Source organism: Schistocerca serialis, chromosome 5, assembly GCF_023864345.2.
Source record: "Schistocerca serialis cubense isolate TAMUIC-IGC-003099 chromosome 5, iqSchSeri2.2, whole genome shotgun sequence".
NCBI classification, from domain to species: domain Eukaryota; kingdom Metazoa; phylum Arthropoda; class Insecta; order Orthoptera; family Acrididae; genus Schistocerca; species Schistocerca serialis.
This window is the reverse complement of record NC_064642.1, coordinates 34,503,294-34,520,664: the sequence shown is the minus strand read 5'-3', so window position 1 is coordinate 34,520,664 and position 17,371 is coordinate 34,503,294. Positions and strand designations below refer to the sequence as shown.

Here is a 17,371-nt window from a genome sequence, read left to right as displayed (position 1 = left end):
CTCTTGAGTTATCCAGGGATTCCTACTACGCTTTGACTTTTTACATCTTTGATGCTTTGCTGCCTTCACTATTTCATCTCTTAATGCTAACCATTCGTCTTTCCCATTTTCTAGTCAAGATTTGTATAATGCTTCCTCTGAAGATCTCACCAACTTAGATATTACGTATGGAAAACACATACGTGAAGACATTGTTAGACTATAAAGTATAGTTTTGTGGCGTTCATAGCATTCAAATAGATAATAGAACAAATACTAGGTTCAAGTAACTTAAATCACATATTCATAGAACGCTGAAACATAAATTGTAAACCTGTATTTAAACTGTTATTTTCATTACAAAAGTTCACTATTCAGCACTTACTTTCTTTTGAGGCCCAGCCGAAGATCCTCCTGAAGAAGTCGGCGATGGCGTCCACGTCGATACCGGCGTCCCTGAGCATCTGGATCATGTTCTGCACGGCCTCCAGCTCTCCCACGCGCAGCACCAGTTGCTGGAAAAACAGGAAGATAAGTGATTTGATATTATCGAGAAGTGATTAACAAACATTGACAAGGATGTGCCAGTGTAATTGGGACTCACGTGGAACTCGTCCGAGCTGAGCCTGTTGATGAGTTCAGCAAAGTCGGCGCTGGTCTCCAGCTTCTCGTTGTAGAGAGCCTTCAGCTCGTCGACTGGGAGGATGGCGAGGATCTCATCGAGCATGGACTTGAGGCTCCTGCTGCTCCTCCTCATTCTGCTGGCGGGTTTCGTAATCTGAGGAATGCCCAGGAAGTCGTGGATCATGTTGAGGAAGCTGTAGGGGTCAAGGCCCGAGTCCTCGAGGAAGTTCAGCAACTGTGGAAAAATTTGAGCAATCAGAAACTTTGTGATGTAGCATCTTGTAGGTGGACGACGTGTCTAATGGAGCGATGCTTACATCGTACAGCTCGGGCTGCTGGTCAATGTAGACGACGATGCTCTCGAACTCGTCAGACATGAGGTACTGGAGGGCGGCCTGCACCTCAGCGTCGTTGGCGACGTAGGTGAGGACGATGTTGACGATTTCGTCGACGGGGATGAGGGCCAGGAAGTCGTTAAGGTCATCTTGGAGGTTGCGGCTGGATCGTGATGCAGAGAAACGGTGGTGTTTCTCTTGATGTAGGCCTGCCAGTTTGGAAAACTATTGTTCATACACATGTTCTGGAGTACAATACAGCGGTAGCTACTTTAATGCTATTTGTGTAATGCGACCAGTAAACTACATTCAAGTAGGCATATTATGTCCTGTTGGTTTTTTATTATTCGCCTTTGGGTCATTGTCTATATTTGTTGACGACGATGAAATGATTTTGTCTTTAGACTTAATATTTAAGACATTTGGTGAAACGTATTTAAAAGGTGTTCGAATGATGAAATGAGGTAACCAGATGTAGACAGCAACAGTTACCGGCAAGTAAAACCGTTCTCATTTTGACTATTTGTACAGATTTGTTGTTCACATATGGGTTAAGACATGCAATACTTGAATGCGTGTGTATCGTTGAAATGCGAAAGAACTACACTGATCAGCCAGAACATTATCGGTATCTACATAACTTGGCGCGGGTAACAGTGGCGGAGCGTCGCGGCATTGGACAACCGAGACCTTGGTATGTCGCTAGAGAGATTTGGCACCTCTTCTGCAGATACAAGTCAACTAAAATTCCAGTAAGTTCCAGATAGGGGATCGATGACCTCTGGCTCCACACTCAATCACATCCCAGATGTGTTCGATCAGGTTCAGATCTGGCGAGCACATCAACTGGAACTCTGTGTTCCTCGAACCACTACATCACACTCCTGGACTTTTCTCATGGCGTATTATATTGCTGAAAAATGCCACTGGTGTCGGGAAACGTGATCGCCACGAAAGGATGCACGTGGTCTGCAACCAGTATTCGATACTTCTTCGCCGTCACGGTGCCTTGCAGGAGCTCCATTGAATCCATGAATGCCCACGGGAATGTTCCCCAGAGCATAATCGAGCCACCACCAGCTTGTCTCTGTCGCGCAGTACAGGTATCAAGGAGCTGTTCCCCTGAAAGACGACGGCTTCGCCCTTCCCAGTCGCCTGCTGAATAAGGTATCGGGATTCGTCAGACCATGCAACGCTCTGCCACTGCACCAGTGTCCAGTGTCGATGGTAGGTGCCCATTTCAGTGGTACGTACGAGGTCGTGGTGCTAACATTGGCACACACATGGGTCGTCGGCTGCGGAGGGTTCGGTGCAGTGCGTGTTCCGACACGCTTGTACTCTGCCCAGCATTAAGTCTGATGCTAGTTCCGCCACAGGTCGCCGTTTGCCCTGTTTTACCAATCTGCCCAGCCTACGACGACCGCCATCTGTATTGAGGTGTGGCCTCCCAACCGCACGACTTCTGGGCGTGGTTTCACCTCTGTTTCGCCACGTGTTGAAGACACTCACCACAACACTCCTCGAACACCAGGCAAGTCGTGCAGTTTCCGTAATACTCTTACCGAGCCTCGGGGCCGTCCGTCACGCTCAAATAGATCGCGCGTCTTCCCGATTCTACACACGGACAGCACGCTCACTGATATTACATGCACCGTGCGTATGACTAGCAGTCGTTCCTCGCCAGGTGACGCTGCTACCGCCTGGACGGGTTTTTATCAGTGGTAGGTCGGTGCTCATAATGTTCTGGCTCATCAGGGAGTGTTACTATAATCTTCACCTAAACAGGGTCTACAGCTGCGATGACTTTAGATGGGTTTGTGCATTAAATACAGAAAATGTCAGCTGAAAGCTTCACAGATCATTAAAAACTTAATTGACCCTTATCCCTGCTCTGTGAGGTTAAAAACAGCATTAAAGCTCTTTCTCAGTCAATACTTATACCGCCTAGGAATGCTTTATTGACACTATTTTTCAGTATTTATGGCAACGGCCTTGCCGCAGTAGATATACCGGTTCCCGTGAGATCACCGAAGTTATGCGCTGTCGGGCGTGGTCGGCAGTTGGATGGGTGAACATCCAGGCAGCCATGCGCTGTTGCCATTTTTCGGGGTGCACTCAGCCTCGTGATGCCAATTGAGGAGCTACTCGACCGAATAGTAGCAGCTTCGGTCAAGAATACCATCATAACGACCGGGAGAGCGGTGTGCTGGCCCCACACCCCTCCTATCCGCATCCTCCTTGAGGATGACACGGCGGTCGGATGGTCCCGGTAGGCCACTCGTGGCTTGAAGACGGAGTACTTTTTTTCAGTATTTACAAAGTCGTGTCACCCTTTTAAACTTCTTCGTAAGGTTGCTACCACTATTAAGTGTTCTAGTGTTTGCTTTTCTACTGTTTCTTTCTCGAAGACTGGATGACCCTATGTCGGAGCATGTTGAACAGGAATGTTTCCAAAATCAAACTCTGTTGGCAGTTTAAGACAATACCTAATGTGTGAGTAATTGAAGCACCCATGCTTCCTGCAAAACCTTTAAACATCGAGCTTCATGTGGCCATATATTTGAAAGTTCCTGTTCTTGGAACAATATGAGCCTGCTAATTTGGAGATCACGAATTTTGATCTGCGCGTAATCGAGGACCTGATTCTAAGTTAAATTACCCCTGACGGTACAGTAGCGATGTCATAGCGCTGGTTGTCAGCGTCGTGTGTGTTCTCAAGAAACAATCAGCCCTTATGCGGGGGTAGTATAAGAAGAGAGCACTACGTATACGATCACGTACCTTTGGGCACCGCAGCGCCGCAGGCGAGCCCCACAACGGCAGCGAACAGCAGGAAGGAGCGCATCTGCACACAAAGGCGGCGAGTCAGCAGGAGCAACGCGGGCCGGAAGCCAAGTCTAATCTACTGCAGAGCGGAGAGCGGCTTACCTTTCCAACTGGAGACTGCAGTGCGATGCCGCCGACTGCAGGGTGGTGCATTTTATACAAGTACTTATCAGGTAATTACTGCCATCGTCGACGGTCTGATCCAATTTTTTTCCCTCACTATCGACGCCGAGTGTGGGAACTGATAGCTAGTTGTTCAGGGGGCACCTTATCGCGAATAGTTGCCTTAGTCGTCTTCTTGTGAGCCGGTGGTACACACCACTCCGCATGTTGCTCGTGCTTTCCTGGTATCGTTTGAGTGCAGCACGTCTGGTAGTAGGTTTTCGAGAGTTGCGAACAGCATTAGTTGGGCAGCTTACTTGTCGTATTTCTTGGACATCGATGGTATCTATAACGATACGTTGGTGCTTTGTCAGAAAAATAACATTGTGCGTGTTTCGGTTACACTAGAACACGAGAATACACAAATCTGTCTAACATTTTACGCCTAACCTTCTGGTCCGAATAGTTCTTGATGGTAGGACGCTTGTTAAGTGAATATTAGAAATCGTGGAATATCTTCTATAGATTCCGTAACACATACATCTGGTCAGGGTGCAGCTTACAACATAAAACCATTTTCTACTACAGTATCCTAAACGTTAATAGGGGGAGTGGTACCTGATGGCCGGCCGTGGTGGCCGAGTGGCTGTAGGCGCTTCAGTCAGGAACCACGCGACCGCTACGGTCGCAGGTTCAAATCCTGGCTCGGGCATGGATGCATGGATGTGTGTGATGTCCTTAGGTTAGTTAGGTTTAAGTAGTTCTAAGTTCTAGGGGACTGAAGACCACAGCAGTTGAGTCCCATAGTGCTCAGAGCCATTTGAACCTTTTTTTTTTTTTTTTTTTTTTCTTTTTTTTTTTTTTTTTTTATAAATACCTGATGCTGCCTAACAACACAGCACACAATTTTTGAGGCTCTTGTTGCGAGATGTGAAGATCACTATAGCTCAGTATTTCGCACATTTTATTTCTTAATGATTATTGCGTCTGTAGTGTTCTAGTACAGAAGCATGGGTTTTGGAAGGTTTGCAATCTTATGTGTATGGATGGAGTTCCGAAACTATTCGTTCAAATTAGTAAAGCAGGTAGAGGACATCAAAACAAGCATAATTCGACAAGGAACATATCACCTCTGAAGTCACCTTGTAATGTTATGGAACATTTTGTCAGTAGCTCTGACGTGAGCTGTTGTGTCAGCGTCGCTGACTGGGAATATGTAGATATTCAAAGCTGCTCTGCGTACGTATGACCGGTTTCGAGGTCTGCTTGGAAACGCAACGATTCAGGACGTACTTCCAGCACGGTGGGGCGCCAGCCCATTTCAGTGCTGCTCTGAGGAATCATCTGACATCCAGCTTCGGGAATAGGAGGATCGGCCGAGGACGCCCTGCGGCTGGCCACCCGGGTCACCTGACCTCGCGTGTCTGGATGTGTTCCTCTGCGGACGTATGAAGCAGCTGCCGCATGAAACCGCCGTGGAAACTGAAGAACACCTCGTCGATAGATTTGCCGTCACTGTGGTACCATTTTGGACATGGCAGGAATCTTCGAACGGACACAGCAGTCATGGTCAGACGATGATCTGAGTGCATATAGTTCAATGGTCGCGCATTTGAGCATTTCCTGCGAATGCCACTGCTGTAATTAGCCCGCCGGGCCATCTTCTATATAAACCATCCACAGCATCAGAAATTTCCATCACTTGAGCTTAGTATTTCACAGATTTTATTTCTTAATAATTATTGTGGCTATGTTGTTCTAGTATCGAAACATGAGTGTATGATATCCTCTAGCTCATCTATTAATTTGAAGTTAGTTAATTAGTTAGTTACGTGTTCCATTGATCAATCTCACGGTAACCGTTATTTTGTGGAACGTGTCAAGTGCATATCAAATTCACACATGAATCAAGGTTTTTTTTAAGCTTAAAATTTTTATTGCCTACCACATACACTTAAATGGCAAATTATACCTATAGATTTATTTATTGCTATTCAAGAATTCATCTGTGATACAGAAGGAGTTGTCAAGGAGATACGATTTCAATTTACTTTTTAAACTTTTACTGCTGTCTGTCAGACATTTTATGTCATCCGGTAATTTACCGAACAGTTTTACAGCAGCATATTTCACTCCTTTCTGTGCCAAGGATAAGTTAAGCAGAGGACAGCGTGAGTCTTTCTTTCTTCTGGTATTATAATCATGAATGTCACTGTTCTTTTTAAACTGGTCCGTGTTGCTGAGAACAAATTTTATTACTGAGTGAATGTACTATAAGCCTGTTGTAAGAATTTCTAACCTTTTAAACAGATGCCTACAAGACGTGCGACTATGAGCCCCACACATTATTCTAGCCACTTTCTTTTGAGCAGTGAATATTTTTTGCCTAAGTTTTTGAGTTACCGCGAAATATTATTCCGTAGGACATCAGAGAGTGAAAGTATGCAAAGTATGTTACATTGTTAATTTCTGAATCCTCAAAATTAGCAATTATTTTGAGGATATAGAAATTAGCAAGTTTCGGAACATCCTGTATAAGAAAACTTGGAACTTGAGTGAAGAACCTGCTTTTGAGCTGAGCCTTTATCTACACGAAAAGTTAAACCCATACTTAGTTTTCAAAGTTCATAGCCTGTGTATACCAACATTATAGTTAAGTGTAAAAAATGGGAGTATGGCCATAAACTTTTTGTATCACTTACGAACTAGGATGAATGGAAAACATTGCGAGCAAGTGGCTTTGCAGTGTCGTTAATCATTTTCTGAAACGTGGCAGTTGCTGGAGACGCGAGAAATCTCAGTCTTAATAGAGGCTCTTAAGTTAATTCTACAATGCAAAATAATAAAAGATAATAGCACCCCATACTGATTGATCTGAACGAAATTCTGAATTTTCGCAACTTGATTCTCTAGTTTTTGTAAATTATAGACCGGCAGTTTCTCCTTTGGTCTCAATCCGTAGATTAGTTGGCAACATTCTCATTCTACATTTTTCACCGTCATCCGCAAGTCCCTTCAGTTGCAACCGCGTTGTCAAACTCAGATCTTATTTTATGTACCTGATGTTCTGAAGTCTTGGACTTTCTTTTCCATTCGTCCCAGGCATTTTTCCATCTATTAATTTCACAGTGAAGGGACAGTGTCCGCATAGGTGTCTCGTCCATAGGTACCTCGGTTCCTTGGTAGACCTCCACAGCGCTCGCTTTTCTCCTATGTACTTGAAAACATCTTCGCAGGTTATCCCCTCTATCCATGAAATCTTCAGTATTCTTCTATAACACAGTGCCTGAAAAGCACGTGGTCTTTACCGTTCTGCCTGCCCTATTGTCCGTGTCTGCTAGCCATATAAGACAACGCTCCAAGAAAATGTGTTTCTTACTGTTTCCTGCTATTTACATTAATATATTACGATGTTGGTAGCCTTTTGGCGCTGTTGAATGCTCTTTTAGTTTTTACTATTTTGCTTTTCATCTCATTGCGTGAAGTACCGTTTTCTGTTTTCCATCTGGGGATTGCTTAAGATGCTTCTCACGCAGACGTAGGTTTGTTGCTGTTGCCACTTTATTACGCACAAGGATTTCGGTTTTCTTCTTCTTTATTTCCATATTACATTTTTCTGTAAATACCTCGTTCACTCAGGAGCTAGAATCCGTCACGACATTTGGAGGTAAAAGCAGAATTTGCATAATAAGATACACTAGAAATCTCAAACTAGAATAAATATGTAATATGCGCTACATTTGTAGACGAAACGTGAAAAATGTTTTGTCCCATGCAATGACCTGAGTTTTTTTAAAACATAAAATATGTTGATTAAAATAAATTTCTTTCGTCTGTTGGGATAAAAATTTGAATTCTGGGGATAGAAAGGAGGCAGTGACGATTACAGTCCAGGAAGTTGCTGGAGATTTTGTGTAGTGGTATGCTTCTCTCACATTTTAAAAATATTTTGCATAGATTTTATCATACATCTATAGGTCTACACTCGAAGTGCTGCCGCCTCTTGTTTCCAGTTATTTTCATCGTGCAGTTAGCTCACATAGTTCAGAATGTATGCTGGTCGAGCAGTTCCAAGTAAAACTGGATGTATCGTAGTTTGTGATTTATACTGACAGCTTTTTGACAAAAGAAATTTGTGTTCAATCGCACTACGATATTTTTATTTCATACTGTATACACTGCCCTGTAAGATTACGATTCCTAAATAGATAGTTCTTCCATTTCCTGTACGCCGTCTCTTTGCCCGACAACGGCTGTTTTTGAGGGAGGTCCGAAATTTAGTTCATTACGCAAAAATCTGTTACGGGTGTTGCACAAACGTAACAGGTGTCCAACTTCCAATCCAGGTAAACTGCTCTGCTTCAGTCTATCAAAAACAAGAAGTTCGTTCAACTCCTCCACTGTTCTTTTTTTCAGGTTTCTTGAGCTGTTGGTTGTTAATCTTCTTTCTGTTGTTTCTAGTTTTCCTTTACTTCTTTCTTCCAGCTTTCTTCCAGACAGAATTCTTTTCTGCATAACCTTAATGCAAATACCTTGATGGGACACTAGTTCCAGTTATCTACAGATTGCACTGACTCCGCCATAGGTTTGTTCTGGCATTACAGGGATCTGCTTGTAGAAAACATGCGTAGACGAAAGTACTAAGAAGCCATCTGTAGGTATTTGGAGTGTAGGCATGTGCGAACATGAAATTTGGACGATTAGCAGTTCAGACAAGAGAATAGACACTTCTGAAATGTAGTTCTACAGAAGAAATTTGGACAATAGATGCGTAGATTATGTAATTAATGAGCAGGTACAGGATCTAACTGGGCAGAAAAAAAATTTATGACAAAACTTGTCTGAAAGAAAGCTTCGGGCAATAGGATACGTTCTGAGGATTCACTGAATCAACAGTTTGGTTATGGAGGGAGCGTGATAGGTAAAAATTATAAAGAGAGACCACAGTAAGCAGGCTCAAGTGGATGTATTCTGCAGTAGTTAGGCAGAAATGAAGAGCGCTGTAGAGGATCGATAAGCATGCAGAACTGCGTAAAACCAGTCCGCGGACTGAAGGCCACAACAACAACAACAACAGCAGCAACAACAACATGCACCCCGTGAGCAGACGCTGGAATTCAGGGTGACATAAAAAAACGGGAACATTTCCACAATCCAATAAAACTAGAAGCGATGAAGGAAAGAAATTTCATTCACAGTAATTGAAACCTTACAACTTTGCCATTTACGAAACATTGGTGGCATTTATCATTTTTCAAAATTACGTCGTTTAGATGGCGTCCTCCTACATTCGTGAAATTTGCTGTTGAGTGTCCTCACTGGCCGCTGCAACATCTCAGCTGAGATACTGTCAGTTGCATCCCGAATTCTCTGTTTTAACTCATCCAGAGTTCTCGCTCGAATCATGTAGACTTCGCTCTTGAGGTAGCCCCACACGAAAAAATCACAGACGGATAAATCTGACGATCTAGGGGGTCAGGGAATGTTACCGAATCGTGAGATCACACGGTTGCCAAACAATTCTCGCACGTATGGCAGTCATTGCCTTGCAGTGTGTGATGTCGCTCCGTCATGTTGAAATCAGGCTTCTTGAACGTTTGGAAAGTTGTTCAATGTAGGTGTAACGAAAGTTTGTAACATCTCCACGTAACGATCGGCATTGACAATTATTGTGTTTCCCTGTTCATTTTCGAAATAATACGGTCCGATAATCCCATGTGATGAAACACCACACCATACTGTCACTTTACTAGCGTGTAAAGGGCGCTCATGAACGTCTTAGGATTTGTGTTTGCCCAGTAACTGTAGTCCTGTTTATTCACATAACCTGTGAGATGAAAATGTGGCTCATCTGACAACCACAACTTGTTTAGAAATTCATCGTCATTGTTTCTTTTTGTTATCATTTTCGACAGAATCCTAATCGTAACAGGTAATCGCTGTCCTTCAGTTGTTGCACCATCTGTAGTTTGTAAAGATGAAGTTTTAAATCTGAAGAAATTTGCGAACACCCTCCCAAGACATTCCAACAAATGCTGCTCGCTTACGAATTGAACGCCGTGGGCTCCGTAAGACAGACTCGCGTACAACATCAATGTTCGCTGGAGAACGCACACTTCTCGGTCGTCCTGTTGGTTTCTTCTTGAGGGCAGACCCAGTCTATTCAAAGATATAATCCAACATATTATCGCGTGTTTCGACGGAACGGCATCATGACGTCCTAAACTATAAAAACGTCGATACTCCCTTTGCGCCGCTACCAAACTATCATTGTTTTATAAAACATTTTTATGGCTAACGCACGCCGTTGTCCGTACCACTGATCCATGATTACTGAAATGGCAGACTGTTCACTCGCTAACTGTCACGAACCTGCAGTTCTGCCCCCTGTCCATGGCTGCTACTACTCATTTCAAACATTCCCGTTATTCTGTGTCACGCTGTATCTTACCAACTTTTGTAGCTAAATTCATCCCTGCAAAGAATAGCTGCCAAAATGGATCCTAATACGACCATTATTTCACGGATGTTTATAACTAAGGTTTATGCACTTACAGAAGCACTACGCCAATGTCTTGGTTTATTCAACCTTATGTATGACGTGAGACAATCTACATGCTTTCCATGGCTTTGGCATGATTAATTACTTTTACCACTGCAAAATCTAATTTTCCGACATGCAGTTCTTACGCACTGCCACGGAGATGTGATCCACACGGCACCTTCGCGCAAACTGACTAGAGTGTTTTTAGTAAGATATTGTCGTATTCTGTGACAACGACCGGCTGTTCTCCACCGTCGATAGTTCACTCATTTGTTTCGTAAGTTGTGAGTTCCCCACATGAGACTTGTCAAATTATAATTAAATGAGCGAGAGGTTTTCCTTTGGCTCTTGTATTTGGTCATCGCCACCTGTTGTTAATATTTAGCAGTAAACATTGGTAACTTTGTGTCGCACGTATAGGTGCTTGTCCATGCTGTACGTACTTGAGCTTTCTGGTGTCTTTTTTCTCCTTCCTGTTGGCTGGAAAGTACGACAATAGGTGTTACTCGTATGCTGTGCGCAAGAAACTCGATGCGCACTGCGAGAGCTGTTCATAGCGTAAACGATGCCTAGCCCTCCTCGGGTTCTTAAATGAAACATAGTTCACTACTTTAAATTAAGTACTCACATAGCGTAAACGATGCCTAGCCCTCCTCGGGTTCTTAAATGAAACATAGTTCACTACTTTAAATTAAGTACTCAATAAAAATGCAAACTTGGTAAAATCGTTTGTCATGAAGTCTAACAGGCTCACCAACAGACGCCTGCGGGGGCGCTCAACACGAAGGTTCCCACTGCTGTTCTCAGAGCCAGAACAAATTTTACTCGCTATAATATGCCAAGTGAAGGTAGAAGAGATGGTGCCATACATTTCTTGATTACCAGACAGTGAAAGAACGTCCAGGATTAAATCACAAACCTCTCTACGGGGTCTCATGAAGCGAGGGCGTTTTGGCAATGTTTTTGTAGATCCGAATAGCTGCCCTAAAAATGAATCACGCTGTTTGGATCCCTAATTAATAACTTGACAAGCAAAAAATCCGTCGCAGTTTTACTTGCCTCGCTACTCCCTACAATTATTACCACTGGGCGTGGTGGCGCAGTGGCAACACACTGGAGCTGATTCAAAGCCCCTTTCGGCTTCTGTATTCATGTTTTCGCGTTTTCCATGATTTCTCATACCGGTATGGTTTCTTTGAAATTACACGGTCGATTTCCCTTTCCATCCTTCCCTGATTTGCGCTTATGTTCCATCTCTGTCGATGCCGTCATTGAAGGGACGTTAAATTCTAATCTCTCTAGCGTCCTCCCGTTATCATCCCTGCCGCTGCCAAATTAAACAAGAAGAGGGATAAGCTGTAGCTCTTTTACAGGTAATTTTTAATACTTATCTCCGACTTTTGCTTAATTTCAGCCCTTCGGGAATCATCACTGATTTGTTAGAAGTGATCATTACACCCATAAATGGCTAAATTTATGAGCCACTGGACTACTTCAGTCAATATTATGAATTAAGTTCTTCTGTTTTTTGTTGGGCGAATATTTTTTCATTCTTTGAGATCGTGCCCTTCTCCTGTCATCCGAAATCACCCTTCCTATTCTCTGTTTGTTAATTTTTATTGCTAGTGAGATTTGTTTGTCCTGAAGTATCTTGAGCGCGTCTGTCTTGCCTTTCAAATCCTCCATCGTAGTCTGTAATTTCATGATGTCCTCCTCTATCTCTGCGATCCATCCAATGCCGCTCTTACTGCTCCATAAATTCTCAATTATTCTCCTGCTAATTCTGTTTTCTGTTGTCCTCGTCAGATGTCCTAGGAAAGAGATCCGTTTCTCTTTCATTGTACGTGTCACTGTTTCTATTTCTTTATAAACTGTTTCAAAATGGTTCAAATGGCTCTGAGCACTATGGGACTTAACATGAGGTCATCAGTCCCCTAGAACTTAGAACTACTTAAACCTAACTAACCTAAGGACATCACACACATCCATGCCCGAGGCAGGATTCGAACCTGCGACCGTAGCGGTCGCGCGGTTCCAGACTGAAGCGCTTAGAACCGCTCGGCCACTCTGGCCGGCATAAACTGTTTCATTTGAAGCAATTCTCCGAATTCTATCTTTTTGATATTTTTTATTTGTACATGTTGTGACCACCCTACTTTCTATTTTGAGTAGTCTGTCTATTTGCTACAGTGTTGGTTGTTTTCAGTATAAATTCGCTAGCATAAGTTATTTACGGTTGTGTGTCTGGTTTGTAGTGTTTCAGTTTTATGACTATGGAGAGGCATTTTTTGTTAAATGTGTTCTTGGTAACATGATGTGTTTTAATCAGTTATTTATTCTACTCTGCCACGATGGTTTCTCATTCAGGTTCTGTGTTATTATTTCTCCCAAGTATTTAAAGTTTTGACGATTCTTACGTCGTGTTGTCCAAATCTAATTTTGTTTGCCAGTGGCTGCTCCGTTAGCATTACTTCTGTTTTCAAAAGATATTCTAAGGACAATACTCCGGGCTATTTCCTGTGATGATTGTATTTGTACGGTTTCTTGAACGTTGTTGACGAGAAGAGCGAGGTCATCAGCAACAGTTCAACTTGATGTCATCTTTTTGTGTTCCAACCCTAATGTTCTTCGGATTGTCCTTGTATCATTCTTTCATTATGTATTCAAGGGCGCTATTGAAAAGAAATGGTGATAGGCCGTCTCCCTGCCTTAAACCAGTTTTTACTACGAATGATTCAGAAAGTTCCTCTCTGAACTTAATTTTCAAATTTGTATTTGTTTAGATAAGTTCTATAAGTTTAATTAATTTTGGGTGGAGTTCGAAACGTCTCAAAATTTTTAACAGTGAGGATCTATGGATAGAGTCATATGCCTTCTTAATATTGTAAATGTGATTGATGGAGGTTTCTTTCGTTTGTGGTAATAAGCCGTCATTAATTTCAGAGTAACTGTCTGTTCGGCACGGCTTCACCGAGATCTGAAGCCTCCGCAGTATTCCCCCAGTCACTGATCCAGTTGTTCTTCGATCCTGTTGTGCTATCTCCTCCCTATGTGAACATTGTTAAAAACATTCTTATTACTAGCAAAATTCCTCAGAAGAAGTTACTTTATACGTACAAGAGAGACGTAGTGCGTGGTCCTGTGATGAGTTTCATTTTCAGGTAGGCGTAACCTTGACTAAGACCCCATCGTGTAGCGTATCGTACAGCGTACTGGTGTGCAAAACCGGGACGTGAGATGGACCCGGATCGAAATCTGCGCGGCGAACCAACAACCAGATCGAATCCGCGCAGCGGATGAGTCACCGTCACCGTGGGCTGGTACATCGGCCAGTCGATTTCAGAAAAATCTGGGCTCATCCCCAAATTCCGCCTCAGATGATACGATCACAAATAGTCAGAGTACGATAATACACAGAACAAGGTTTACACGAATGACTAGTATGCCATAGTCGTGTTTTTTGACGTAACGTTGCGGAACTTCGCTTTTATTCGAAGAAAGCATAAAGTTCTGTTTTGTTGCTACTCGTGAGAGGACCGATAAGTTAACAGTGAGATTGTTGAATTTCACACTCTCACTTTAGGACGAAGTTTCCTAAAGATGTACTGAATGTGAACTCAATCCTAAGGTACTGTAGTAGGCATGGCTTATAACCGCAGGCTGTCTCCCTAACGAAAAATCCACGCGTTGGCCGAAAGTAACCGAATAAACGGTTGAATGTGTGCGTATGGTTTTCTTACGTAGCTTGCAGAGTTGAACAACCCACAACCATCTGGTTGGAAGATCTTGTAGACATGATTGAAGAAAAATGCGTACCAGTTGAGTTGCTGCAAACTCTGACGCCAGAAGACAAATAGCATCGCTTTGTGTTTTGTACACGTACGGAATAGCATATGGTAGAGGATCGTTTGCTTGAGAAATTCGTCTTCAGCGATTAATCGGAGCCATTTGTCGCTGGTTCAATGAAGGGATCCATTAAAAGTTAATGTATTCTGAACGATCTGACAGTCTAATGTACGCAGTCGTTTTGATTAATGGAACAAATCATTTGAAGTCGCGAGCAACTGGAGATACTGTAAAATTGGCTGATGCTGCAACTAAGGTCCGAAAGTGAGGATGCTACCAATAGCGTAGTGCTCCAGCTCTTTTGCAAAACCGTGTTAGTGATTTCTTAAGCACAACTATTTATCGCTATAATTATTGTAAGAAGAAACACGGAGATAAAGATTTCACAAGAAATTTAATTTCTTTTAATATATTTTTAAGATTAAAATCTACAAATTGGACAAAACAATACTGGCATGTTTTCAGTATGTGATGTCAACGTAATTAAAACAGAAAGGGTGGAGTGGTATCGGGACACTTGATGCTCAGTTTTTCGTGCATTGAGATGTAGTACGCAACACGGCGGCTGACTGAGTGACATTGCAGAAGACGCGCCGGCACTCACCAGGGACTCCTCATCGGAATGTTGCGGGTCAGTCTTATTGTGGCCACCCGGCGGTTACATGCTGATAACCGAATGTTGACTGATGTCCTAGAGATCGTTTCTTTCCACTTAGCGGTGACCCATACTCTTAAAATCAATATTTTGTTTTACTCTGCGTCTTTGACCTGCTTTTGTGGCAATGAGGCAAATCCCGGAAGTAGTACTCTGAGTTATGATAACGACTGGAACCCTCGAATATCAACAAAGATTAACATTTTTATCTGATAACGCTTTCGAATCGAGGACTTAAGTAGCCTCTCGTACGCGGACATGCCTTGTTTCGTGCGTGTAGATTACTATTAATTCAACTTTCTGTGCTACAGTAGCTTAGCGGCCGCTACTTGTCTCCCGTAGAGTGTACGGCCTGCAGAGACTTTTTTGTTTTTGTTTGATAGTATTATTATGTTGTCCACAAATTGCAACACCTTCGAAGCTTTTCACTTTAACTAAGACCATATAAGCATGGTCTCTTCCAAATGTACTTCCGACCAAAAAGTGATTCTGGTAGCTGAAGTCCATCATACCTTTTCCGTTCTTGTAGAGATATTTTCATAGCAATTTTCATCCCATAATAAATATTTCTTAAAATCTAACCGAAAAGTGAAATACCATTTTTCTTAAATTTAACATTACAATTTTGTTAATGTAACGAAATATTTTCTTAAAAATTTTAACCCCCTATTACACTCCCTTACGGGTTGAATTTCCAGAAACTCTGAAACACGTATTTTTTTTCGTCTCTAACCGAGAAGCGCCTCACGAATTTCAAAGATTCACCTTTAAAAATGCTTTTACAATGAAATATTTTCAAAGATCGTTTTACCCCCTATGTCATCCCTTTAGGGGTTGAATTTCCAAAAACAGTGATTTGGGTATGTTTTATTTCTAACGGAGAAGCCAAATACAAATTTTCATAGATCTTGCTTCAAAAATGCTTGCACGACGAAATATTTCCATAAAAACTTTCATCCTACCTTTCACTCCCATAGAAGTTCAATTTCCAAGAAACAGTGAAACACGTCATTCTTAATTTGTAACTGAGAAGCCAAATTTAAATTTCAATAGATTTAGATATTAAAAATGCTTTCATAATAATATATTTTCATAAAAAGTCTCTTCCCCTGATTCATCCCCTTAGGAGTTGAGTTTCCAAAAACATATTTTATTTTTATTTGTAACCGAGAAGGCAGCTACCAATGTTCATACAACTAGCTTTAAAGATACCTTAGTAGTTCCTTAATAATGACACATTTTAGAAAGAAAATCTTTTCACGCATTATTTCACCCCCATAGGGTTAATTTTTTCAAAAATGCGGAAACACGTATTTCTTTATTTCTGACAGAGAAACCAAATACCAATTTTCGTATGTCTAGCCCACTAGCTAAGGATTCCAAACGCTGTAAAAGTATTCTAGAAGTGCGACTACTGTCTTGCTTGAGTGAAGCCTCCTGACAGATCTAAGACTTCCGTTCGTCTTAATTATCACTGATTTCCTGTATTGATTCATTTCGTATGCCATCGTGGTGTTTCATCCCAAGATGTTTAAACGATAGAACAGGCTGATCGTGTAACCAGACACCGTCGGATCCTTTCTCTTCGTTGAGTGCATTATCTTGAATTTACCCACATTTAAAAAAAGTTGTTATTCACTACATCAAGGGGAAATACTGTTTAACTAGTTCAGTACTTCCTTACGATCATCTTGAGACCATACTTCACTGTAGAAAACAACACCGTCAGCAGACACCCTAATAATACTGTTGCTTCTGTCTTTCATATGTAGAGAGAACATAAAAGGTAATTTTCCTCTGCCTTGGTACACATCAGATGTTACTTCAAGAATGTAGGGTAACCTACATATAATCATAAGAATTATCTTCAGAAGTATGTGATTAACTCGAAGAATTTTTGAAGTAACATCGGATACTAATACTAGTAAACTCCAGTTTACTTACTTTATGAAAAATGAATGAGCTGTTACATTTTAAACTTCATGTTATAGATATTACCTCAATTTCTACCACAGTTTTTAATAGATTTGGAAAATCCTAGAGTTCCATACACCTGAAAGTATGGTTTACATGGTGCGCAAAATTCATCGAAGAATCTCTCTTACTTACGTAGAAAAGTGTACCTATAGCAACAAATGCAGCCAGTAGTAAGTGAAAAACCCATGAACTTCTGTTCTTCTACGAATATCATAATGTTTGAACTTAGAACATATCCTGTAATCCCGAACCGAAGGACGTTCGGGGACTTGTCTGTAATTCTACTCCTCCTTCGATCTTCCCATATTATACACAGGGCCGACATACACTCTTTTACGGTTGTGCAGAACTACACACATCAAAAATAGTTTTTCATCACCCCAGTTCCCAGAACTCCTGAACATATACGTTGACTGTCGATATTGTATCACAGACACGGTCTCTTTGACTGTTCAGAGATGTCACAAAAACCGCCCAAAGATG

General features: G+C 42.0%; 1 protein-coding gene across 1 annotated transcript in view; it reads right to left on the bottom strand.

Moving 5' to 3' along the window:
• Positions 1-3,874, bottom strand: part of LOC126481728 (uncharacterized) — a 160,738-nt gene extending 156,864 nt beyond the window's left edge. The window contains 5 exon segments of the mRNA XM_050105681.1: positions 365-494; positions 584-838; positions 921-1,147; positions 3,720-3,783; positions 3,867-3,874. Coding sequence (XP_049961638.1) covers positions 365-494; positions 584-838; positions 921-1,147; positions 3,720-3,783 — 676 coding nt within the window. The 5' untranslated portion in view covers positions 3,867-3,874.
• Between the last annotated feature and the right edge of the window lie 13,497 nt (positions 3,875-17,371).